The sequence below is a fragment of the Aulostomus chinensis genome, chromosome 7, assembly GCF_037954235.1.
Source record: "Aulostomus chinensis isolate RoL2024-O1b breed Wild chromosome 7, RoL_Achi_v1.0, whole genome shotgun sequence".
In the NCBI taxonomy this organism is placed as follows: domain Eukaryota; kingdom Metazoa; phylum Chordata; class Actinopteri; order Syngnathiformes; family Aulostomidae; genus Aulostomus; species Aulostomus chinensis.
In genome coordinates this window covers 30,942,221-30,966,543 of record NC_141326.1, presented here as the reverse complement: position 1 = coordinate 30,966,543, position 24,323 = coordinate 30,942,221, and the positions used below count along the sequence as shown (strand labels likewise).

Genomic DNA, 24,323 nt, shown 5'->3' with positions numbered 1-24,323 from the left:
AACGACGCGATGAACGCTGTTTCCAGTAGCAACGTCACCTCCCTGAGCTGAATGAAGTCGTCGCACAAGTAAGAAACGCCTAAAACCGTTAATCACGTGAAGCGTTAGATCCATTTTATTACGCATGCGTCGGTGTGATAATTTGTAGCTTGTTCATAGCCCGAGCTAGCTTGTAAGCTGCTGCTGCGGGAGAGCTAACACAAGCTAAGAGTAAAGTTAACGCCAGCTAACCCTAAAGCTAACACACTCTACCTCTAAAGCTAACGCCAGCTAACCCTAAAGCTAACACACTCTACCTCTAAAGCTAACGCCAGCTAACCCTAAAGCTAGCACACTCTACCTCTAAAGCTAACGCCAGCTAACCCTAAAGCTAACACACTCTACCTCTAAAGCTAACGCCAGCTAACCCTAAAGCTAACACACTCTACCTCTAAAGCTAACGCCAGCTAACCCTAAAGCTAACACACTCTACCTCTAAAGCTAACGCCAGCTAACCCTAAAGCTAACACACTCTACCTCTAAAGCTAACGCCAGCTAACCCTAAAGCTAACACACTCTACCTCTAAAGCTAATGCCAGCTAACCCTAAAGCTAACACACTCTACCTCTAAAGCTAACGCCAGCTAACCTTAAAGCTAACACACTGTACCTCTAAAGCTAACGCCAGCTAACCTGGTTCACGCAAATCTTCACGGGCGACAGCAAACCTCAGCAATCGTCTCTAACTGTATTTGATTCAGTTTCAAACGCAGAAGCGCAATAACGTGCAAGACGGATGAACGCTACAGTGCAGTGGAAACTCGTGACGTTGCACATCATTACATTTGGGGGCGGAGCCATGTGGTGTGTAACGTCATAGTTGAACACACTCATTGTAATTAGATGAACAGTCCTGATGTCATAAAAGGCCTGTGACATCATCTGGGTCACTGACATCAAAGTCGGAATGGTTGGTGATGTCACACAACATGTGCCATCAGTCAAACCATGTCTTCGCATTATGATGTCATCAGGAGGCGATTACAGTGTACCGGTGTACAACCATCACAGTTTGCACCAAATTGGACGAAGACAATAGGAATGATGTCAGAATGGCCGCTGCACCAGGAACGACTCTCCAACGTGTTGCTTTGTCAGCTCTGGGATCTCAGTGACAGACGCCTTAGAAAAGCGTGGTGTAGACTTCTGAACTGGTTAGGGTTAACCTGGTAACTGGTTTCTTTCTTTTCAGCTTTGAAAATGTCCCGACTTGATGAGACGGCCATGGACGAACCTGTCAGGGACCTGACGGGGACCCTGAGCCAGCACGCCGCCGCTCCAGGTCTGGCCTTTTGTCATGTATCTGCCCTCTCTGAGGGACGTGCTGGACAACTACAGTTGGAGTTTGGGGGGGTGGTTAATTACTGCAGTCGAGTGGCGACTAACCCCTGGCTGGCCCTGGCCCATGGTTAGCCTCACACTGCCCTCTTCTGGCACGTGCCGCTAACTGCAATAACATGTTGTTAGTCTTGTGGAGGGTTGAGTCTTCGTGTTAGTTGATCATTACAGTTTATGAGAGCTGTTCCAGGTGAGTTATTTTATTGAATAATTGTCTTTGTCTGGTAGAAAAAGGAAACTATCGGCATCATATGTCAATCCCCTGATGAATGCCGTGTCTGTGCAGGCCATCAAGGTCCACTGAGACTCAGGGATGGTGCACTAGTGCCATGTGGGATTTGTAAATTTTACTTAGATCTTTTCAGGTCACAGTTCTAGTGGCGGATCACCTCTGGCCAAAGCTGCTTGCCATCCACTGAGTACTCTCAGGTCACATGACTCAGCATCATCTTTTAAAATGTCTAAATAATTGAATTAAAATGCTTTTTTTGTGGACAGATTCCTCGATGCAGGAGAATGTTCGGGCATGGCAAGATGTCTCGCAGGTGTCCAGGGAGGAGCTGGAGGACCGGTTCCTGCGCCTCCATGATGAGTCGCTGCTCCTCAAACAGCACATCCATGAACAGGATGAAAAGATCAAGAAGTGAGACACACACGTAGCTCTTGAATGTTGTTATGTCATCACCAGATTTATCAGGACCTCCCCACTGACATCAGCAGGAGGCGGGTGGCCATTACCTGCAGAGATGAGCAGGAGCGGGTAGAACGTTACATTGTCCATGTCAGGATCCTACAATTCCCATGATGCTCCAGGGATGTTTCTGTCATCAGACCGTCCCAGACCCTTATGCTGCATTTCAACCTCAAAGTCTTCCTGGTGGTTCCAGGTGCACATAAGCAGCAAACATGGTGGTTTGACCCAGACTGATTTCTTTTTTGATTTTTTTGGCGGTTCACTGACCTTCGAAGCGATAACTCCTGATAACCCATGGGTGAGTCAGGTCAGTACTCAAAATAAAACACCATGAGCAGATTCCTGATCACAAAGGCAGAAAAGGACTCAAGGTGACAACGTGCTCTACGTACACCTGATAGAAACCCACACGAAGAGACAAGAACCAGCCAGCAGAACCTGAGCAAGTTACAGAACCAGCTTCAGTGGTCCTGAAGCGCTGTCAGTGGGTGGAGCGGCTGGGTGGGCGGGGCAGCTGGGTAGAGGATAAATGTAAAGAGCATCAGAAAACTTGTGACTGTGGCGAAACTCCAAATGTCTGATGAGGTTTGGGGTGGTAAACGTGTTCCCCCCCCATTCCTCCACGAGGGTTTTTCACCTTGTTGAGTCACATTTCTTCCTCCATCTGTCAGGTTGGCCACCAAGCTGATGAAGCTGGTGAAAGACCGGGGTCGCATGGAGCAGCTGGCGTCTGGCCGCCAGCCGCCAGCACCACGGATGCGGGATCTGGAGATGGAGGAGAAGATGGAGGAGCTCCAAGAGGAGGTCCGGAGTCTGCAGGGGGAGAAGGAGCAACTGAAACAGCGCCTCCTGGTGGCTAAGCATCAGCTCATTAACACACAGAGCAGGAGGCCAACTCCATACGACCATGTCCAAGCACGTGTCAACGCAGGGTGGGACGACACCCCCTCTCCTTTACAACGGCGGCTTGCAGGTACGGTGGCAGGGATGATTAGAGGCGTGGCCTGATTTAATTGGTCTGAATGCAGTGCTGCTGTTGGGGACATCGAACATCAAGGATTGACCCCATGACAAAGAATGAAACTGCTCACCTGAATGATGCCAGATTGCACGTACTTGAGACACAGCGGTGATGGACTGGGTGAGCGTATGTCTGGTGATGGAGGGACAGACGGACGGAGATTCCTCGTCACGTCATTGAACTCAGTTGGAAAGATTCATGACCTTTATTGTCCATCCCAGCGCTGACAGATGTCCTGAATAATTTATATAATATTTATAATAATAGTTTCAATCACGTGACAGGCACCTTAAATGGTAAAACGGTAAATGGACTCAATTTTATAGAGCGCTTTTCTACCTTAGCGGTACTCCAAGCTCTTTACAGTGTCGTCTCATTCACCCGTTCACTCACTCACTGATGGTGGAGCTGCCATGCAAGGCGCCAACCTACTCATCAGGAGCAATTATGGGTTCAGTATCTTGCTCAAGGACACTTGGACATGGTCACCGGGGTCCAGGATCGAACCAGCGACCCTTTGGTTGCTAGACGGCCACTCTCCCCCTGAGCCATGCCGCCCATAGACATGGAGCTGATTCAACAGGTGAACATGCAAAACGTTCTCGTGGTTATTACTGACAGAGAGACGGATTTCTTGTCGAAGGTTTTCTGGCCAAGAAGAACTTTTGTCCATCCGCCTGATATTTTCTCACATTATGTGCACACATGCAGAAAACAAGGGTTGTGGTTGGGAAGAGTTCCACATCCACGTCTCCCTTGTTGGTTCCACGCAGCGGCTCTGAAGATGTTAGCGTAGATGCTTCTCCTGACAGGCTTCAGCCTCCATGTTAGTTCAATGGTCTGATTGGTTGAAGTCAGCAGGATGCACACTGTTACTTCTAGTGTCAGGCTAGTGTTGATACACACAGTCAAAATCCCTCCACAGAAACATTCCCATTAGGATTTGGTGCCAAAAACGTCCTGTGTTTGGATTTTTGTAAACCACAGCTGAAAGGTGCTCAATGACCTTGAAAATGTACCTTGAATTTACAAGTGTGTGGATCTGACTGAAGAAAAGGTGTAAGCACGCTGTTCCTAACAGTCTGGGTCTGGCATCTCTGTCTGCATCTGCTTTCTGGTGTGAAAGCATGTGGTTCTCCTCATGCAGGTAGCAGGAGGCCCATAACCGGCCAGCTGCCTCGATATGGACACAGTCTGCTGGGGGAGGCCAGGGCCAAGATCCGGGACCAGTGAGTACCGCAGGCATCGCCAGCCAGCGCTCCAACTAACACATTAGCTGCTCTCAGGGAGTTCACCCAGGATCCTTGCCTGGATTCGTAGAGGTCCTTCACAGCCTTCACAAGCACGTAAACCCAAGAACAACAGTCACATGAGAATCATGTCAGAATGAATCTGCAGCGTGCCAGTATAAACAGGAAGCAGAAGTTGACGACAGGAGGAAAGGCTGGACTGCACATTTCTCTGCTTTGACTGACAACAAGGTGGAGCTGTCGCTGAGAGTAGCAGGAGTGACTTATGACCAAGATGGTGAAAAGTAGACTGGTAGTTGTTGCAAAGACAGTATCAACGCTAGAGAACGTCAGAGCGATGGGAAAGTACGTGGCATACTGTGGGTTTGTCCTCTGCACTGCTGATGTCATCTGGAGGCAGGAGGATGAGTGAAATAGCTGGTTGCAGCAGTGGTAGCAGTTAGTATGGCTTGTAAGTAGCCTTGCATCTGCAGATGCCATCGTGTTTGTAGTTATGTGGTTGTCATGTTTTGTTCAGCGTTCCTCTGGAACAGCTGCTGCTGCTGTTATCCACTCTAAGTCAAGGGGCTACTGACCTCGATTGGTCTTTCCACTTCGGTTCGTTCACAGTGACCCCGGTGTGTGCAAACGTTTTACTGGTCAGTGTGGATGTGGCCTGACGCCAACAGGCTGGTAAATATAGAACATTAAAAATGTTGAAATACTTGTCTTTTGTCATGTTAAAATCTCTGTAAAGCTCGGTGATCGTAGCAGGACGTAGACAGAAAGGGTCATCTTCTACCTTTGGATCTCTGGAGTAACAACCACTTCACACCGGGGTTCAGGGTCAAAGGTCACACATGTTGTTTGTGTGTCAGGGAGAATACGATTGTGTCTCTGCGGAGCCACATTGAGGAGGTTGAGGGCACCTCGGAACTGCTGCGGGAGGACCTGAGGAGGAAGAAGGATGAGTATGAAGAGCGACTCCAGCAGGTCCAAGAAGAACATGTCTCCAAACTCAGGTAGGACCTTTCTACTCTCACATTAATCTATCATGGAAAAACCCAACGCCAACATCCAGGAATGTTCTGTTTCATCACTGTAGACTGGAAGAATCCTCCCAGGCTTTGACTAAGGTAGACATCTGAAGATGGGCTCTGGAATATTGCGATGGACATTTTCACGCTTCCTCACATTTGATAGAGCAGCTATAAACACGGCGTGATCAGCCTGTATATCAACATGTCTCCGTGTGTCCATCGGGATCAATATTCTTGAACAATGAATTCACTGCCTAAGGAAATGTGAAAAAAGCACTTGAGCTCTTTGTCTTCAGCTGTGTTTGGGTCAGGATGAGTTACGGGTCGGTCGGCTGGTGTCCTGACTCAGATCAGGTAGACATGGCGGTCAGTTCCTGAGTGTACTAACATTCTGGGCCATGCTGTTGTTGTTGTTAATGACTCGCTGTGGGAAACGGCGTGCGAGCGTGTTGTTGTTGGTCTGCAGCTGCTGCAGATCGATGGTGTTGTGGTGAACGGAGGAGTACGGCTGGAACACTGCACGTGCTCTAGAAACAAACATCAGTCGCCAGGTGTGCTCCTCCCTCAGGTCATGTGTCGTCAGTAACGTGACGAAGATCAAACTGCAGAAGCAGCTGGCAGAGAGGTCGGACGCCGTGGCGGCGCTGGAAGGTCGATTCCTGCAAATGCAAGAGGTGAGACGCCGCTCAGCTTCCAGGCTGTCAATCACTCTGCATGATCAATACTCCACATCTGAGCGCTCGATACTCTCGCCATCAGGCCATTAATAAGTCAGGTGTGCATCAGTCCAGAGATGTTTCCTGACTAGACGCACGCGTCTCTCAGCAGGAAATTGGTGTTTGTTAGCTGATGAATGACCAAGGTTCCTCTGTTCTGGTCAGAACACACCTGACCTCCACCTGACCTCCATCTGACCCACGTCTGACCCCCACCTGACCCACATCTGACTTCCACCTGACCCCCATCTGACCCCCACCCAACCTCCATCTGACTTCCACCTGACCCCCACCTAACCTCCATCTGACCCCCATCTGACCCCCACCTAACCTCCATCTGACTTCCATCTGACCTCCATCTGATCCCCACCTGACCTCCTTCTGACCTCCATCTGACCCCCATCTGACCTCCATCTGACCCCCATCTGACCTCCATCTGATCCCCACCTGACCTCCATCTGACCCCCACCTGACCTCCATCTGACCCCCATCTGACCTCCATCTGATCCCCACCTGACCTCCTTCTGACCTCCTTCTGACCTCCATCTGACCCCCATCTGACCTCCATCTGATCCCCACCTGACCTCCTTCTGACCTCCATCTGACCTCCACCAGACCTCCACCTGACCCCCATCTGACCCCCACCTGACCTCCATCTGACTTCCACCTGACCCCCACCTAACCTCCATCTGACCCCCATCTGACCCCCACCTAACCTCCATCTGACTTCCATCTGACCCCCATCTGACCTCCATCTGACCCCCATCTGACCCCCATCTGACCTCCATCTGATCCCCACCTGACCTCCTTCTGACCTCCTTCTGACCTCCACCTGACCCCCATCTGACCCCCACCTGACCTCCATCTGACTTCCACCTGACCCCCATCTGACCCCCACCCAACCTCCATCTGACTTCCACCTGACCCCCACCTAACCTCCATCTGACCCCCATCTGACCCCCACCTAACCTCCATCTGACTTCCATCTGACCCCCATCTGACCTCCATCTGACCCCCACCTGACCTCCATCTGACCTCCATCTGATCCCCACCTGACCTCCTTCTGACCTCCTTCTGACCTCCATCTGACCCCCATCTGACCCCCACCTAACCTCCATCTGACTTCCACCTGACCCCCATCTGACCCCCACCCAACCTCCATCTGACTTCCACCTGACCCCCACCTGACCTCCATCTGACCCCCATCTGACCCCCACCTAACCTCCATCTGACCCCCATCTGACCTCCATCTGACCCCCACCTGACCTCCTTCTGACCTCCACCTAACCTCCATCTGACCTCCGTCTGACCTCCATCTGACCCCCATCTGACCTCCATCTGACCTCCACCTGACCTCCATCTGACCTCCACCTAACCTCCATCTGACCCCCATCTGACCTCCTTCTGACCTCCATCCGACCTCCTTCTGACCTCCATCTGACCTCCATCTGACCTCCATCTGACCCCCACCTGACCCTCATCTGACCTCCACCTAACCTCCACCTGACCCCCATCTGACCTCCATCTGACCTCCACCAGACCTCCACCTGACCCCCATCTGACCTCCATCTGACCTCCACCAGACCTCCACCTGACCCCCATCTGACCCAGGCAGGATGACCTCAGGATGCATTCACCTTTGTGTTTTAGAGTCAGAGGATCCTGAAGGTCAGTCACCAAGCTGCGCTGGCGAAGGTGGACGAGCTGTCAGCTCAGCTGAAGGATGAGAGGCTGAAGACTCGAGAACTGGAGACTCGGCTGCAGCACTGGAATGGCGCCAGAGGCGGAGCCATGGAGGTGACAGCAAATTACATGAAGTCCTCCGTGTTTTTATGTCCTTTAGTCAGGCCTCAAGTTTTGTTGCAGACTGTTTTATGAGGATGCATTGATGAGAACAGCTGCACCATTGATAAATGTATAAGTTTTGGAGGAACGAGTTCGTCTAACGGGACGCAACACCGAATTTAACACCAGCGGGAATGGCCTCCAATAAATCTAGCTGAATTGGGGCAGCATGGCTCAGAAGTAGAGGGCCGGCTAGCAGCCATAGGGTTGATGGTTCAATCCTCACCTCTCCTGGTGACTGTGTCCAAGTGTCCTTGAGCAAGATCCTGAACCCTGAAGGCTCCTGATGAGCGGCGGCTGGCTCCTCATTGTTTGAGTGAATGTGTCACCGCGGTAAAGCTCTTTGAGGTAGAAAGGTGTTACATAAAAATTAGTCCGTGTGGAAACGACATCATCAGACAGACATCTGGAAAAAAATCTTTTTTCTTAAAGGCAAAGGCAAATGTCTCTGTACAGCACCATTCCTCCACAGGCAGTTCATAGCGCTTTACAGAGGGACAGAGAGAATTGAAAGTTAGAATCAGTTTAAAATAGAAGACATGAATTAAAACATTCAAAAGTCATTTAAAATCAATAAAACAGTTTAAGATCAATTCGACAGCAGACAAATCAATATTAAATCAATCCATCAATCCCAAATCAATACTGTCAGAAGGCTGCAGTAAACAGCAGTGTTTTCAGCCCTGATTTCAATGAGCTGACAGTTTGTGCCCCCCCAGAGGTTCAGTTTGTTCCACAGGTGTGGACCACAGAAGCTGAAAGCAGCTTCACCCTGCTTGGTTCTGACCCTGGGGACCCTGAGTAGACCCGTCCCTGATGACCTGAGGGGTCTGGATGCTTCATACCCAGTCAGCAGCTCTGACATGTATTTAGGCCCAAGCCCGTTCAGTGATTTATAGACCGGTAACAGGATTTTGAACTCAATCCTTTGGCACACAGGGAGCCGGTGCAGTGATTTAAGGACAGGTGTCATGTGGTCCACTCTCTTACTGTTGGTCAGGACTCTGGCAGCAGCATTCTGGGTGAGCTGCAGGTGCTTGATTGATTTTTACTGAGACCTGTAAAGACACCATTACAATAATCTAGCCTACTGAGAATAAATGCATGGACGAGTTTTTCCATGTCTTGTTGAGAGAGAAATCCTTTGATTCGTGCAATTTTTTTGAGATGATAAGAGGCTGATTTAGTGACAGTTTTTATGTGGCTCATAAAATTCAGGTCTGCGTCCATAACAACACCAAGGTTTCTAGCTTGGTCGGTGGTTTCTAGTGTCATTGAGTCAAGTTGGCTGCTGACCTCAAGCCTTGCATTTTTGGGACCAAACACAACGACTTCTGTCTTTTCTGCCCTGAGCTGGAGAAAATTCTGGCCCATCCACTGATTGACCTGTAGGATACAGTCACTCAGTGGATGCAGGGGACTGTAATTGCATGGTGACACTGTAATATAAAGTTGTGTGTCATCAGCATACGAGTGGTAGGAGATGTTATGGTGCTCTATGACCTGGGCCAGTGGGAGCATATAGATGTTGAACAAAAGTGGCCCACGAATAGAGCCTTGCGGGACCCCACATGTCATCTTTGTTCGCTCAGATTCACAGTTCCCTAGCGAGACAAAGAAGTCATGATCTTCTAAGTAAGATCTGAGCCAATTTAGCACTGCAACAGAAAGTCCAACCCACCTCTCCAGTCTGTCGAGCAACAGGTTGTGATCGACTGGGTCTTAGTTGTGAAAAGTACAAATACAAAAGTTACTCAGTGGTGGTCTGATAAAATACAATGAAATGTTCACTTTCAGTTCCACGTGCCAGGATGAGGTCCAGGGTCAGTGAGAGGAATTTCAGGGGAGGACTGAAGGGGTGTGTGCTCGCCAGTCACATGACTTCTCTACATGTCTGGCAGTTGCAGGAGCAGATGCGTGACATGGAGCAGGAGAGGAACCAGTTGAAAGAAGATTACGAGAATCTGCTCAACAGGTGAATCCAGTGTTCCAGTAAACCCTCGAACCCCGGCGAAACACACAAGCATTTGCTGTTCAGGAAGTCACATTCAGGACACGCCCACCACCTAAACGTCTACATGGTCCAGACGGATGTCAGATGCTACAACCACGATACAGAGAAATGTAGTTCCACTGCCCTGGCGTGTCCGTGATACCGGTGGGTCTTGTGTGTCTGCAGCGTGTCGGACGTGTCCCAGCAGCAGCAGCAGAAATGGATGGTTCAGGAGCAGCAGCTGAAGTTCCAGATCTCCCAGCTGGAAACGGCACTGAAGGCCGACCTTCAGGACAAGAATGAAATCCTGGATAGAGTGAAAGCTCAGACGGGTACGACTGAACAAATGTCTGACCAGGGTTCTCATTCCTCCCAGCACCATGTTTGGTCTTGAGTTCAAATGTCACATTCTTTAAATCTCAGCTGTGACCATAAGACAAGCATCTGTGTGTGACATTTGAAGGCCTGGAAGCAGAGAACAGTCGCTTGACCAATAAATTAACCTGATGAAGATGTTCAATAGAACGTCACAAGAACCCCTAGTAACACATCTGGTCCCTCTGATGCAAGTCAGGGACCTGATATCAGGTATGCATTTACCAGCAGCTGGAGATACCAGCAGGTTCAGTTCTACATCAGATCCACCAGTAAACACCAGACCGGTGGATGGTGGAGGTTCAGTTCTACATCAGATCCACCAGTAAACACCAGACTGGAGGATGTTGGAGGTTCAGTTCTACATCAGATCCACCAGTAAACACCAGACTGGTGGATGGTGGAGGTTCAGTTCTACATCGGATCCACCAGTAAACACCAGACTGGTGGATGGTGGAGGTTCAGTTCTACATCAGATCCACCAGTAAACACCAGACGGGTGGATGGTGGAGGTTCAGTTCTACATCAGATCCACCAGTAAACACCAGACTGGTGGATGGTGGAGGTTCAGTTCTACATCAGATCCACCAGTAAACACCAGACGGGTGGATGGTGGAGGTTCAGTTCTACATCAGATCCACCAGTAAACACCAGACTGGTGGATGGTGGAGGTTCAGTTCTACATCAGATCCACCAGTAAACACCAGACCGGTGGATGGTGGAGGTTCAGTTCTACATCAGGTCCACCAGTAAACACCAGACCGGTGGATGGTGGAGTTTAGTTCTACATCAGGTCCACCAGTAAACACCAGACCGGTGGATGGTGGAGGTTCAGTTCTACATCAGGTCCACCAGTAAACACCAGACCGGTGGATGGTGGAGTTTCAGTTCTACATCAGATCCACCAGTAAACACCAGACCGGTGGATGGTGGAGGTTCAGTTCTACATCAGATCCACCAGTAAACACCAGACCGGTGGATGGTGGAGGTTCAGTTCTACATCAGATCCACCAGTAAACACCAGACCGGTGGATGGTGGAGGTTCAGTTCTACATCAGATCCACCAGTAAACACCAGACCGGTGGATGGTGGAGGTTCAGTTCTACATCAGATCCACCAGTAAACACCAGATTGGTGGATGGTGGAGGTTCAGTTCTACATCAGATCCACCAGTAAACACCAGATTGGTGGATGGTGGAGGTTCAGTTCTACATCAGATCCACCAGTAACACCAGACTGGTGGATGGTGGAGGTTCAGTTCTACATCAGATCCACCAGTAACACCAGACTGGTGGATGTTGGAGTGGTGGAGTCTTAAAAACCTGGGTTGCTAACAAGAGTCTAGAGGAGCCTACAGAGGTCATGGAGGTCATTAAAGGTCATCAGAGGAAACACAAGAAGCTTGAAGCTTAGTGGTGGTGACCTTGAAGTCATGTGACTCTGGTGTAGCTCCTTCATAGGCTAACGTTGGCGTAGCAATGCTAACCGTTGCATTCAGACTTACCCTGTCAACCTTCTGTAGGACAACCAAAATACCCCCTGCAGCACCCTGTATCCTGCTGATACAGTGTTGTATCAGCACACTGGTGGCATACCAAGCCATGGGACAAGCTGCTGTTACTTGGTTCTGGGAGCGTTACTGGGATGTACAGCATCTGGAGGCGGAGTTTATCCAGCAGTTTGTGACTTTACAACTCACATCTTCTCACTTGTTGAGGCCAAATACATGAATGTGTTAGCTAATGCTAACACTTAGACTGGTAACTAGCAACTTAAGTCTCAACTGAATGAAATACATTCCCAGTTTTGCTCCTCATGAAACGTGTCATAGCATGGCATTTATTTTATGATAACTTTATTTTTCAGAGGCGAATGAGAAGCTGACAGAAGAGAATCAGAAGCTTCGGGTTCAGTTTTTGGAGCAGAAGCAGCAGCTGGAGGAACACAACCATCGTTCGCAGTTCTACAGCAGAGTATGAAGCTTCTGATGTTCATACTAGTTGTACTATCATGACTTACAGGAGAAATAATCTCTGATCCAAATCAGGCCAGTACATTTTTCCATGTTTCGCCCCTCAAATGCTTCTGATGACATTTTTTCTTGTGCTTGACAGCTCAGGTGAAACTTGACTCATTGTCTGATCTGAATGTTTCTGAACATGTGATGACCGTGTTCATCTCACCAGCTGAGGAAGACTGCCTTCTGATTTCATACAAAACTTCTCTTTAAAAACACATAAATTCCCTGCTTGATATTAGCAGCCTCACTCATGTCAGACCTCCTGTCCGCGGAGGCTCATGGTACATGTTCTAGTCTTCATACGGTCATGTTATGTTCCTTAAAGGAGGATCAGTACAGCGTGGAGGAACTCACCGAGGCCCTGCTGCTCGTTCAGGTCAGAGGACAATCGTGATAGCAAGGAGCCAGTATTCATCATCTTCATACTTCATGCAGCTCCATCCCCACCTGCTCACCCCAACAGATGCGGAAACAACAGCAGGACAGTGAATTGAGCTTCTTGGCGGAGGCGCAAGATGGAGTAAATAATGATGCCAAGTGTGCCATCGGAGAGCTGCGAGCTGCTCACGCTGAAACCGTCCTGGAGCTCGAGAAGACCAGACACCTGCTGGACATCCAGGGCAAGATCAGCCAAGACTACAAGGTCCAATCCTGCTGGCTCACATGATGCTCCAGTAGTAACAACTGGTAACCAGTGCCAACATGGGTCAGCCAGCGCTAATGTGTGTCTGCCAGCGCTAACGCCTGCTAGCCAGCACTCATGTCTGGTAGCCAATGCTAATTTAGGTCAGTGTGTGTTAAGGCGTGTTAGACGTGACCGTCGGGTTGAACTTCTGTCCAGGAGTAACAGTGTCCAGTGGCCAGTGTGAGACTCAGATCAGCCATGGTTACGAGGGTTTGCGTGACCCAGTTTAGTCTTCTGTTCTCGTGTTTTGCGTCACATCTTTTGTAAAATAATAAAAAGGGTTAAGGAAACGTGAGGTTGGTGGTATTTTTAGGGCTTGAGGGTTCCAGTCTACATGCATTTCTACCAACTCAGTGCTCGTTTTTCTGGACTTCCCAGTTGTCTTGAAGGCAGCATTATTTCCACTTTAAAAAAGTAAGTGAAAGAAGCTGACACATGACGCCAATGCTGACCATCATGTGATGTGTTTCTGAAGGCGGAGCTAGATGCTGTCTTACAGAAGATAGATGCTGACAAAGCGGAGTGGAAGCAGAAGCTGGAACATCAGACTCAGCTGCTGGACATGAAGGTCACCAAGATCAAGAAACTCGAAGGTATTTATCAGCGATTCCTGCACTTTGATGTGCACAATCAGTTTTAAGCCCCTCCCACTGACCAAACAATCTGGTAACATCGGGCAAATGACCCTGCAGTGGACACGAGTAAATAACTGCTCTGACCAGCAATGATGGGAAACTTAATCAGAGACATACACATCAAGAGTGGGTGGAGGTTCACCATTGACAATCTGCATGGAGGAATGACGGCTTGTTATCTCTGCTGGTAACTTCCTTGACTTGATATCAGCTCGGATACAAGCAAGATTCCAGCAGCGGCGCTCTGACATCACTCAGCTCGTGTGAAACCCTTGTCACTGTCCTCCGTGCGGCTACAGCGACCAAAGACTGTCTACATGCTCTGTATTTTAGAACCCGTGTGCTCGTGGGTGTGCAGGGGCAAAGGGTTGTGTTGATATTGATATTTGTTGACCCCCCCCCAAAAAAGTAGCAAATAGTTTCAGAGTTTGAAATGATAAATGTTGAAGAACTTCTGAATTAGATTCAAAGGTGAAAAGAGCTCAGAGCAGTGGAGGTGATGGCGGTGAGAGAGAGTGAGCTGTCAGGAGGCGGAGCCATCAGAGCTGGTTACATTCCCGGGGAGGCGTTGTGCCAGGGATTGGCCACTGTGATATATAATTGCAAACAAATGCAAGGAATACCTTTAACAGACTGCTGAAATGTTGCAGATTTTTTTACCTTGTAAAAGATGGTTTGGGAAAATCTTCTGATCAGTTCTTCACAAGTGTTTATTTTTGTGTTTTTTACACTAGTTTGATTTGTTCGGTTTTGTCTTGGTGCTCGTGGCTCCTCAGCTCGGCTCAGAGATGTTGCATATGGCTCCAAAGCCGAGGTCTTCGCAGTTGATGTCGCTGGCCAGGACGAGGCAGATGAAACACCCCACCTACAGGTGGGAGAGAACCTTCTGGAGCTTCAGATAGTCGGCGCTGCTCTGTCTCCGTCTGCTCTGGAGGCCCTTGGTGACCGCCAGCCCTGCACCTTCTGCACTTACTCCTTCTACCTGTTTGACCTGCACTCCACACCAGTGGTGACAGGCCCTCAACCAGAGTTCAGGTTCACATCAGAGTACATGGTCAGTATGGACCATCACTTCCTGGACTACCTCCACAGACACTATGTGACGGTGGAGCTGCATCAGGCTCTGGGTCTGGACTGGAGGACGGTGGCCAGGGGACGGCTGCAGCTGCAGCAGCTCCTCCAACAGGACGGACGGGTTCATGGCAGCATCCCACTGATCGGTACGTGTGAGCTCATTGAAACCGGCCGTGGGGCCCTGTTTTCAGAGTTGTCCATGTATTGAAAGAATAGTTGTCTCACAGTCGTTGTTTGGACTGTGACAGCTACGTTCTCACATCACCATGGTAACTGGGCCTGGTAACATTGACAAATAAGCAAGCAGATTCTCTCACTGTCAATCAGCTGCAGCATCAGAACCAACTACTACAGAATTGGTCGTGTGTTTGTGTTTGGTAGCTACAGATGCCATGTGGCGCTCTGACGAGGTTCAGTCCTTCGGCTCGCTGGATTACTGGATGAGGCTGAGGATTCCCTTCCCAGAGACCATCTGTCGCTACCAGGACAAGTTGAAGGCCGCTGCCTGCACTGACCCGGATTTGACCCGAGACAGACAGGTACCCACCTGCACACATAAGGCCGACGGATTCTTTAACCAGGCATCCATGGAGATGGTTGGTCGTGAGTGTCGTGAGTGCTTGTTCACATACTTGCCATGTGTTGGTTGTATGTTGCTGGGGGATTCCACTAGAGGGCGCATCAGACATAAAACACCTGGATTTTACATATTTCAAAATCCCCAAGTCGGAGAAGAGAGTAGGAGTATGACAGTGAACCTGGTGGTTTTCTAGTTAGCGGGAGCTAGATGCAAAACTCTGTATTTTGTGGAAACTAGATCTCATTGGACGTTGTGTCATAAAAGCGCCCAGCCAGCTGATGATCCTCCGTCTGCTTCATCACTGCTGTGTGTTCAGATGTAACCTCAATTTTACAGGTTTTTAAGTTGACTTATAATTACAACTGATCTCAGGTCAGCTAATGTGACAAGTATTTACAGGCTTGATGAACTTTTCTTTAAACTTTCCGCCTTCGTCATATCCTTACTGCCTCTTCGTCGCCCCCTGCTGCTCACGTGAGTAGCACGTCTTGCATTTTGTGCAGCCTGGATTTCTGAGGATGTTAACAACGAAACATTCCAAACAGATGCAGATATGTAAGACAGCCAAGACACACACACACACACACACACACACACACACACACACACACACACACACACACACACACACTCTCATCAGAATAACACTGGCCTGCCAAGAAAAAAAGATCAAGCATGTGATAGGTGATCCTAGCGTAGTTTGCTCTGCAAAATCCAAAAATCATGCTCATTTTGTCCAATCAGGTCAAGTCTTTGAGATGGGGGTCGTGAAATAATTGTTATTAACTCCCTTTATTACTATTTACTACCTTTTATTTTGGATAATGTGCTTCACAAAAAGCAAGCATTTTATCTAACAAACTTCAGTGCTCCTTTCTTCTTCTTCAGCTTGGTTTCTTATTCAGGCGGAACTCTGATAAAAATGAGAAATAACATTGGTATATTCAATCAAGATTATGAGATAAAAATTGGAAATGACTGACAACTTTTAGCCTTCAGCACAACTCTTATCTGAGCTTTAAAAATGGCATTTCACCAGTTTCTCATTTCACCTTTAAATGTGTTTTTGTCGATCGTCATGTAACTTAAATCTTTTGCTAATTTAGTCTTTCCATGTTTAGAAATAAATTCACAGGAAAATTCCGAAAGGAATGCTTGATATGACATAAAAGTGATAGTTCACCTGAAAATGAAAACGCAGTCATCATCTGCCCACTCTCACACTGATGGAGGAGGATTTTTTATTCCCGAACCACTGAGGTGAATGGGGACCAACATAGAAAGACATGACAACCATATAATAGAACCAGAAACGCCTCCATGCTGCTGGCCTGAGGTCGTCCAGGGTCCCGGTGTTTAGAGAAGCATCACTGCCACCATGTTTTTAGCCTCACTAGAAACACAACGACATGGCGGCAGTGATGCTGAACTGTCCCTTTAATACTTACAATATTTCAGTGATTGCTGTAAATTATACAACATTTGAAAACTGGATGTGATCGAAGGATAAAGTCTTCGATATTTGAGGGTCATAGATGTGTTTGTCCCAGCTTCCACCGGCCAGCAGCTCTTGGAATGAACTCCACGTCACTGTCCAGCGCTGCACAGACCTGCGATCCAGGAGCGCCCTGCAACCCAGCCCCTACGTGGTCTACAGGTTCTTTGACTTTGGCGACTATCCCACTGCCACAGCTGACGACTGCTGCGACCCTCAGTTCAATGACCTGAAGGTGTACTCGGTGCGGATGGACACTGATGTTGACGAGTACCTGAGGTCAGACCTGCTTCAGTTCTATGTCTTTGACTATAAGGAGGAGCAGATGGACGTGTATCTGGGCAGGGCTGCGCTGCCTTTACGTTCGCTGGCCTGTGGAGAGGCGGTCAAAGGTGAGTCCTCCTGCTGCGTGACAGGGGCAGGGCTTAGAGCATCACTTGGCCTTGGCTCTTTTTTGTTCTTCCGATTCTGATGTTGGAACTTGAATGATTTTCTCTGATTTGACTTTAATTCTTATTTTGTCTTCAGGCATGTTTGAGCTGAGCGACCAATCGGGACACCCTGCCGGCCACATTGAAGTCTCACTCAGCTGGAAGTTCACATACTTGCCTCACCCAGGCTCGGCCATGCCCATCGAGAATACAGCCATGATGAAGGAAGGAGTAGATCAAGGGAGGGAAGAGAAGATGGGTGTGGAGGAGGAGGCCAAAGATCCTCATCTGTCTGATTTTGTCTCTGATGTCACTCCCACTAAGGTCAGGAGATCCGTGACTCCAGATCACCACCAACCTGCCACCAGTGGCACACATGACACACAAACACGGCAATGTTTGTCTCCTCCAGGCTCTGCTGCCGAGGATCCATAAGAAGATTCCTGCACGGGACGGACCAGCTGCCAAAAAGGTCACATTTGTAGACGCCACTGCTGCAGACCACTCGGTGAGTTTAGTCAGGCGGCCCGTTCAGGTTTATCACCTTCACCTGGATGCTGATCATGATTCTGACATGGGAGGTTTATTAATCTTAAATGTGTTCCATGTTATTTTTTTTCCAAAGTTATTGGAATAATTCAGCTGTGTGACGTCACTGTCTGGAGTGGGATAATGTCAGGTTCTGTTAAGTGGATTGTCCTTGTGTGCTTGCCGGGACAGACCTACGGGACAACCCACCTGGTCAATAATGAGACTCATTCATCCAACTTCAGTTTTTCAGACCCTTCAGCCCGTGCTCTCAGAAAGGAACACACAGGGGAAGAAGACAATGCCCCTTGTCTAGGGAGCTGAGACCCAGGCTAGTTAGCATAGCCCAGTGGCTGGTAGTGGGTAGGAATTGTTAGCATCAGCTAGCTCAGGTCCAGGCTAGTTACCAGGGGTGTCAAACTGGTCCAGAAAAGGGCCGTGTGGCTGCAGGTTTTCATTCCAATCAAGCAAAAGCAACACCTGATCCAACAAATGAGCTGTGTGGCCACAGCTTGATTGATTTAAGTAGATTCAGGTGTTGCTTTTGCTGGGGTGGAATGAAAACCTGCAGCCACACGGCCCTTTACTGGACCAGTTTGACACCTGTGGTTTAGCCCAATGGCTGGTAGTGGGTGGGAATTGTTAGCATCAGCTAGCTCAGGTCCAGGCTAGTTAGCTTAGCCCAATGGCTGGTAGTGGGTGGGAAGTGTTAGCATCAGCTAGCTCAGGTCCAGGCTAGTTAGCTTAGCCCAATGGCTGGTAGTGGGAGGGAAGTGTTAGCATCAGCTAGCTCTGGTCCAGGCTAGTTAGCTTAGCCCAATGGCTGGTAGTGGGTGGGAAGTGTTAGCATCAGCTAGCTCTGGTCCAGGCTAGTTAGCTTAGCCCAATGGCTGGTAGTGGGTGGGAAGTGTTAGCATCAGCTAGCTCAGGTCCAGGCTAGTTAGCTTAGCCCAATGGCTGGTAGAGGGTGGAAGTGTTAGCATCAGCTAGCTCAGGTCCAGGATGCTGGTGTGTCCAGCAGGAACCCTCCTCCTCATCATCATCAGTAGCAGCAGTCGCTCTTCTAGTCCTCAACAAACCTTTGGTTCTGTTGACCCAAGTTCCAGTGGAGCTTTGGAGGTGCTGCGTCAAATCACTGCACCCAGTCAGGAAAGTAGTTCCGGCTACGTGTCTGATTCTACCACTACAACGTCTCCTCATGTTAAACTGGTGTTCATCACCAAGGTTACACACAACCCTCCTGATATTAATGCAGGCAGAGACGCAGCTATGCTAACACTTCCCACCCACTACCAGTCATTGTGCTAAGCTAACTAGCCTGGGTCTCAGCTCTGCTGATGTTTCTTTAATGTTGACCACTCATTCTGAGAGTTTTTAATGAAATTTTCTCATTTGATTGAGTTGTTTTCTGTGAAGAATTGTTGACTTTTAAGCATTTTTGCTAATTAACCTAAATGTCATAGACCAGGCACTTCAGTGGGTGGGACAAGGTGCATCAGTGGGCGTGGCCAGACATGGGACTGTGGAAAGGAGGCGGTTATGTCTGAGCAAGCATTAAGGACGTAGCATTTGGGCATCTTTTGTAAATGTTCTATTTGATGGTTCCAGTTGGTTGTTGGCCTTGAGAGGTGGCAACTTTCTCTGGCTGGCTTTCCAGTTCCAAATGATGTGACAGGTGAATTCAGCCATGGGTTTGATTCCTTGTGACTTTTGACTGACAGCTGTTTCACCACATCATATTGGTCTCTGTTACATCCAGGTGGCGTGTGGAGCTGCTGGGCGCGCTGCCATCGTGAAGGAGTCGTCCCAGTTCCTGGAGGAGTTGCTGGTCCCAGCGAGCCCTCAGTCTGACCCTGACGATTCTGAGATCTCTGAGGACAGTCGTGATGGTGAGGAATGAGCTGCAGAAGAGTTGTTGTTTTCTTTCAGGCTGGCAGAAGAAATTGTTGTTCAGCTGCAGACATTACAAGCTTCCAGAGCAGAAGCAGACTTAAATATTTAATGTGGCTGCCAATAACCCTTAGAACACCAGCCTTCATGGGTGTTAATGACGTCCCTTGCAGCAGCAGCGTCCATCTTCTCGCCTCGTTAATGAGAACCAGAAACCATCTCTGTCTCCCTTTGAGACCCGACGTCTTTATTGAAGCTGGAGTCTCTTCTTCTGTTGCTCTAATCATTGTTGCTGTTTTCTTCTTCTTGCTGTCGGGACGGTCCAGATGTGGAGGCTGTGCTGGTGTCCAGACGGGATTCAAGTGAATCGACTCAGTCCGACAGCGATGACTGTATCGTTCAGGGGCGGGCCGGAGGGAGGAAGGTGGGGAAACACACTCAACCTTCAGTTCCTTCTTTTGTTTGTGTTACTTCGATTTTCCTGCAGTCGTCTCTGACTCCATTTCTACAACGGCGCTGGTATCGGACTAATGGTGTATCCTGATGACATCATAGCATCCAATGATGATGTATGTCATAGTTCTGCAAGACTAGCAGCAAACTAGAAAAGTAGAGTTGGCACACCAGATAATTCCTTCTCTCTCTGAGAGGCGGGACCATGGAATTTGTGAGGTCACAGAACCCTCTGACAAAACTTCCTTCCTTCATTCAATTTAGTTTTTTGCCAAAGTGACAGAGGTGAGAGACCTGTTCATGGCTTCAGTTCCCAGGGTTGAATTCTCAGAGTGGAACCTTTAAATCGGGGCTGCTGGGTGGTTTCTCTCAGGTCCACCAGTGTTGTGCTGCTGACTTGTTGTTCTGGTTGTGGTTGCTGCTTGTCCTCAGGCTTCAGACCGCCTGCGAGTGGAGGTGGTGTCTCTCAGCCTGAGGCCAGAGTCTCGAGTGTCCCGTGACTGCAACGTGGTGCGTCTGTTCGTGGAGTACTCTTTCCTGGACCTGCCCATCGAGGAAACGCCACTGTCACTGCCCAAGCCCTCGCCAGGCACGAGCATCAACTACAACTACAGCAGAGGTCAGAGCAGTGGGGTGGAGCATACACCAGGGGTGAACTATTCTCATTTCAGGGGTGCTTACCATAGTAGGAGCTCTATGAGCTGCCCCCCCCCCCAGCTTACCTCCAGTTCATGTGGTCAGGTGATGGCACCTGGATGACATCATGATTCCATGGTGCCCCATCAGCAGCATCCCAAACCTGCTCTGGTTAAACTTCCCTGCCACCAACAACATGAATCTCACTAAGTGACCTTTAAAGTGATGGCATCTAAACTCCGGGGCCAGGTTGTCTCCTCCACTGGCGTCCATGAGTCCACTCAAGAACAGATTTAAGTGAACTCAGGTCTAGTCTGCGTCGACTCCTGTATCTGCTCGTTTCAGCTCACGACAGTTGGACTCTGTCAGCATCTGAACTTGTAATTAAACCATTATCAGCTCAGGTGAAAGCAGTCAAGACACTTGATTGGCCGGACAGACTCGGGGCAATGATGGGCAACACCTGCATGCTGCATCACACTGAAGCCAAGCGAAACACAACCTTCACGTCTAGAGCCTCGGCTAGTGTCTCTTTGGTGTCCGACTGGATCGGCCTGGTAGATGATCTGCCAGAGACACAAACTCAGCATTGCGACGTTGTGATCGTTCCAGTTTAGAGATGTCAACTGTACGTGGGTTCTCCCCTTATTCTTCTGTGCTGATGGAAGTCCAAGCCGTTCTGTCTTCACGGGCCTCTGCAGGGTCGGTGCCACCGCCTTGGCTTCCTAAGCTTCACCGGCTTACAGAGCCAGTGGCCCAAACACTTACTCGTCCATCTGAGTTAATAGTTTATATTCACATGATGGAGGTGAGAGTTGCTGATGTTTGATTTAAAAAAGTGACCCTCTGAAGCGTAATGTCAGCGTTGGTTCTCATTAGCCCGCTGGTTGTTTTCTGCTCTCACAGTCATTCCTGTGGACGGGGAGACCAATGGCGCCCGGCGCCGGCTGCTGAGGGAAGTCCTGCAGGGGAGAAACCCTCCCATGGAGAGGTAAGAACACGTCTGCCTATGGACAACAAACAGAAAACCCTCAAGCGCAGTAACATGCTGAAGATCGGTGACTGGAGACATCCACTTCAGACCTGTCAACTCCAGTTGCTTCTGGGGGAATTCCAACTCTTTTCCTAAGCAGAAAAGTTTACAAGTGTATTCCCGAGGTTGACTGCGTCCGCTGCAGCTGAGTGCTCCTGTTAGGTCGGATTTTAATTTCTGATTGAGAAAATCTCTTCAAAGCTGCAGGCAACCTTTAAAGCCCTTCTTGAAATGTCCCCATACTTTATTGGTTTCTGTTTTTTTCATTTAGTGTCTTCTCAAGTGCTTAATAAGTCAGTGCTGTATGATTATTAGGGTTATTGCTATTTATTTCCATTTCTGGACCAGTTTGGATGACAGAATGGAAACAGGTTTGACAGCAACAATATTCATACATTCCATTTATGTGGCGCCTTTCAAAGAACTCAAGGAAGCTTCCTGCTTCTGTTGTCTCTTCTCTAGAATTAATGAGGTCTACAAGCACACTGTAATAACCCCTCAGACCCTGAAATTAAAAGTATGACGATCAAAATGGAAATGGTGGTTGTTGTTGGACAGAATCCGGTTCACGGTGGTGAGTGAGCCGCCAATGGAGGAGGAGCAGGAGAGGGAGTGTGAGGATGTGGGCGTGGCCTACCTGAGGATCCCTGAAATCCTGGAGAAACAACAGGACCTGACCGAGGCTCATCTGGATGGTCAGAACACACACAGTGATGATGACATCACGAGGCTATCACATCCAACAACATCGCGACTCACTACAGTCGATAAGTTTCTGGGTTTTGTCTGCTGCATGCTAGCTAGCTGCTAATTCCTCTGAGTTTTCACTTCACACCTTCTGATTTTAATTGATAAAGAAGTGAAGCCATCATATCAAATGTTCTGCTTCCTGTCAGCTCTGTACTGCCTCATCACTTACAACGCTAGCTTGGCTACATTGCTAGAACGTTTGTGAAGGCTTACAAGTGAATGCTGCCTCATCGTCATTGGACCAAAAACTTAGACAACTCAGTCTGTGTCAGCAGTGAAGAACTTGGGTGGAACTGCAGATGTGACTTCATCAAATATCACTTCAGTGACAACCGAACATCCACGATGTAATAACACAACTGTGAAGTTGTGATTGATGGACTACAATCTTCCTTTTGTAGCCATGACGAAAACAGTTAGTGGAGGGTATAAAGTTTGAAATGTTGGGTTCACATGCACATGTGAGGCTAACAACAGCTGATTCCAGGTTAGCTTGATTTGAGAGTAATATGGAAAGTCACTGAGCCACCAACGTCAGTTGGCTAACTCCCCCCGGGTTCCAGATACAGAGCAGACATGAGCTAGATATGGTCCACTGCCAGCAGTTTGCTAACTAGCTTAGCCATCTACTGATGTTCAGGGGTTAGGTAACCTTAAACCAACTATCCTGTTCTAACTGTGTATCCAAGAGGTGTTAGCATATGAACGTCTCTGAGTATCAGTAGAAAGCCAGAAATGGATTCTACACTCACCAAATGTACTGCTGCGAGTCACCATGTTCCTGACCGTTAATAGTTCCATTCTTAGTAGAACATTAGAAGAGCAGCAGGACGCCCGTGTTATGGTGATGTCGTGTGTGTTTGTCTTGCAGTTGTGGATGTGGAGGATGGTGGTGACGTGGTCGGTCATCTGACTGTGTCTCTGGATGGACTGGAGGCTCTACAGACCATCATGGACGAGTTGGACAGCGAGTGACGCTACCATATTTACACACAGCTCCTAAAGAACAAGAGAACCAGTGTGTGATGACACTTGGAGGCAGCATTCAGCTCCGTGGAAAGTGGGCGTAGGTGGGCGCGAGAGCCCATTAGAGATCTGTTGGAGGATTTGGAACTCTGTGGAACCAAACTGAACCAAATCAGGGAAATATGAGAAGAGCTGCAAAGATGAGCTAATGGTGGCTAACGGTTTCAGACCTGATGTTAAGTCCATGCTACGACACGATGTAACCTTCTTCAGTTGAACATCCGTCACGCAGCAGCAGATAGAAAATAACGTGTGACGTCCCATTCAGACAAAGAAGGGCGACTCAGTCATCCTGCTTTGTGTCTGAAGGTCTGGTTCTGGTTCACCTCATGATGAATGTCACTTTGTGTTGAGTAAGAGAACATTTGTTGGTTTATGGCTTCATCATCGGTGGTTGGGCTGGTGCGGGTCCAGAAGGGGACTGATAGCTCGACCAACCTTCTGACGTTGCCTAGGAAACGGATCAGGAGAGGTGTGAACATGCTGACTGACGTTGAACTCAGATCCATTGATGTAGGAACCAAAATCACATTACGAAGGAATGAACTTCACCAATGTCGTAATTGTTCATTGTGTTGCTTTAGAAGAATGATCGGAATCTAATAAAACAGGGCTTCCTGGGCAGCAAATAAAGGTGCAGAGAAAATAAGCAGTTCCTTCATTTCTTAATTTTTATTCAATCTGTAACCTGTTCTTCCACGGTCTCAATCCCTGTGATGAGACCGTTGTGGATTCCTAACCCAACACCCACAGGCCTTGTCCTCATGTGGAAGGGTCTTAAGCCATCTTCCAGCTCCA

The 24,323-nt window shown here is 48.6% G+C and overlaps 1 protein-coding gene across 4 annotated transcripts; it reads left to right on the top strand.

Annotated features, from left to right (window-relative positions):
* rpgrip1l (RPGRIP1 like) lies at nt 1-24,193 on the top strand. Of its 4 annotated transcripts, none has more exons than XM_086209962.1 (25): nt 1-68; nt 1,231-1,320; nt 1,875-2,019; nt 2,742-3,043; nt 4,239-4,320; nt 5,199-5,342; nt 5,929-6,034; nt 7,727-7,873; nt 9,829-9,896; nt 10,101-10,246; nt 12,156-12,262; nt 12,635-12,685; nt 12,773-12,952; nt 13,470-13,587; nt 14,406-14,849; nt 15,085-15,242; nt 16,834-17,170; nt 17,307-17,533; nt 17,622-17,717; nt 19,497-19,626; nt 19,954-20,051; nt 20,513-20,699; nt 21,623-21,707; nt 22,308-22,444; nt 23,371-24,193. In XM_086209962.1, the coding sequence occupies exons 2-25, from the start codon at nt 1,239-1,241 to the stop codon at nt 23,472-23,474; spliced, it is 3,681 nt and encodes a 1,226-aa protein (XP_086066088.1). In that variant the 5' UTR covers nt 1-68; nt 1,231-1,238; the 3' UTR covers nt 23,475-24,193. The 4 variants fall into 4 exon arrangements, with proteins under 4 accessions (XP_086066088.1, XP_086066087.1, XP_086066085.1 ...); XM_086209961.1 differs by having other exon boundaries at nt 9,823-9,896; nt 15,091-15,242; XM_086209959.1 differs by having other exon boundaries at nt 9,823-9,896.
* The last annotated feature ends 130 nt before the right edge of the window (nt 24,194-24,323 follow it).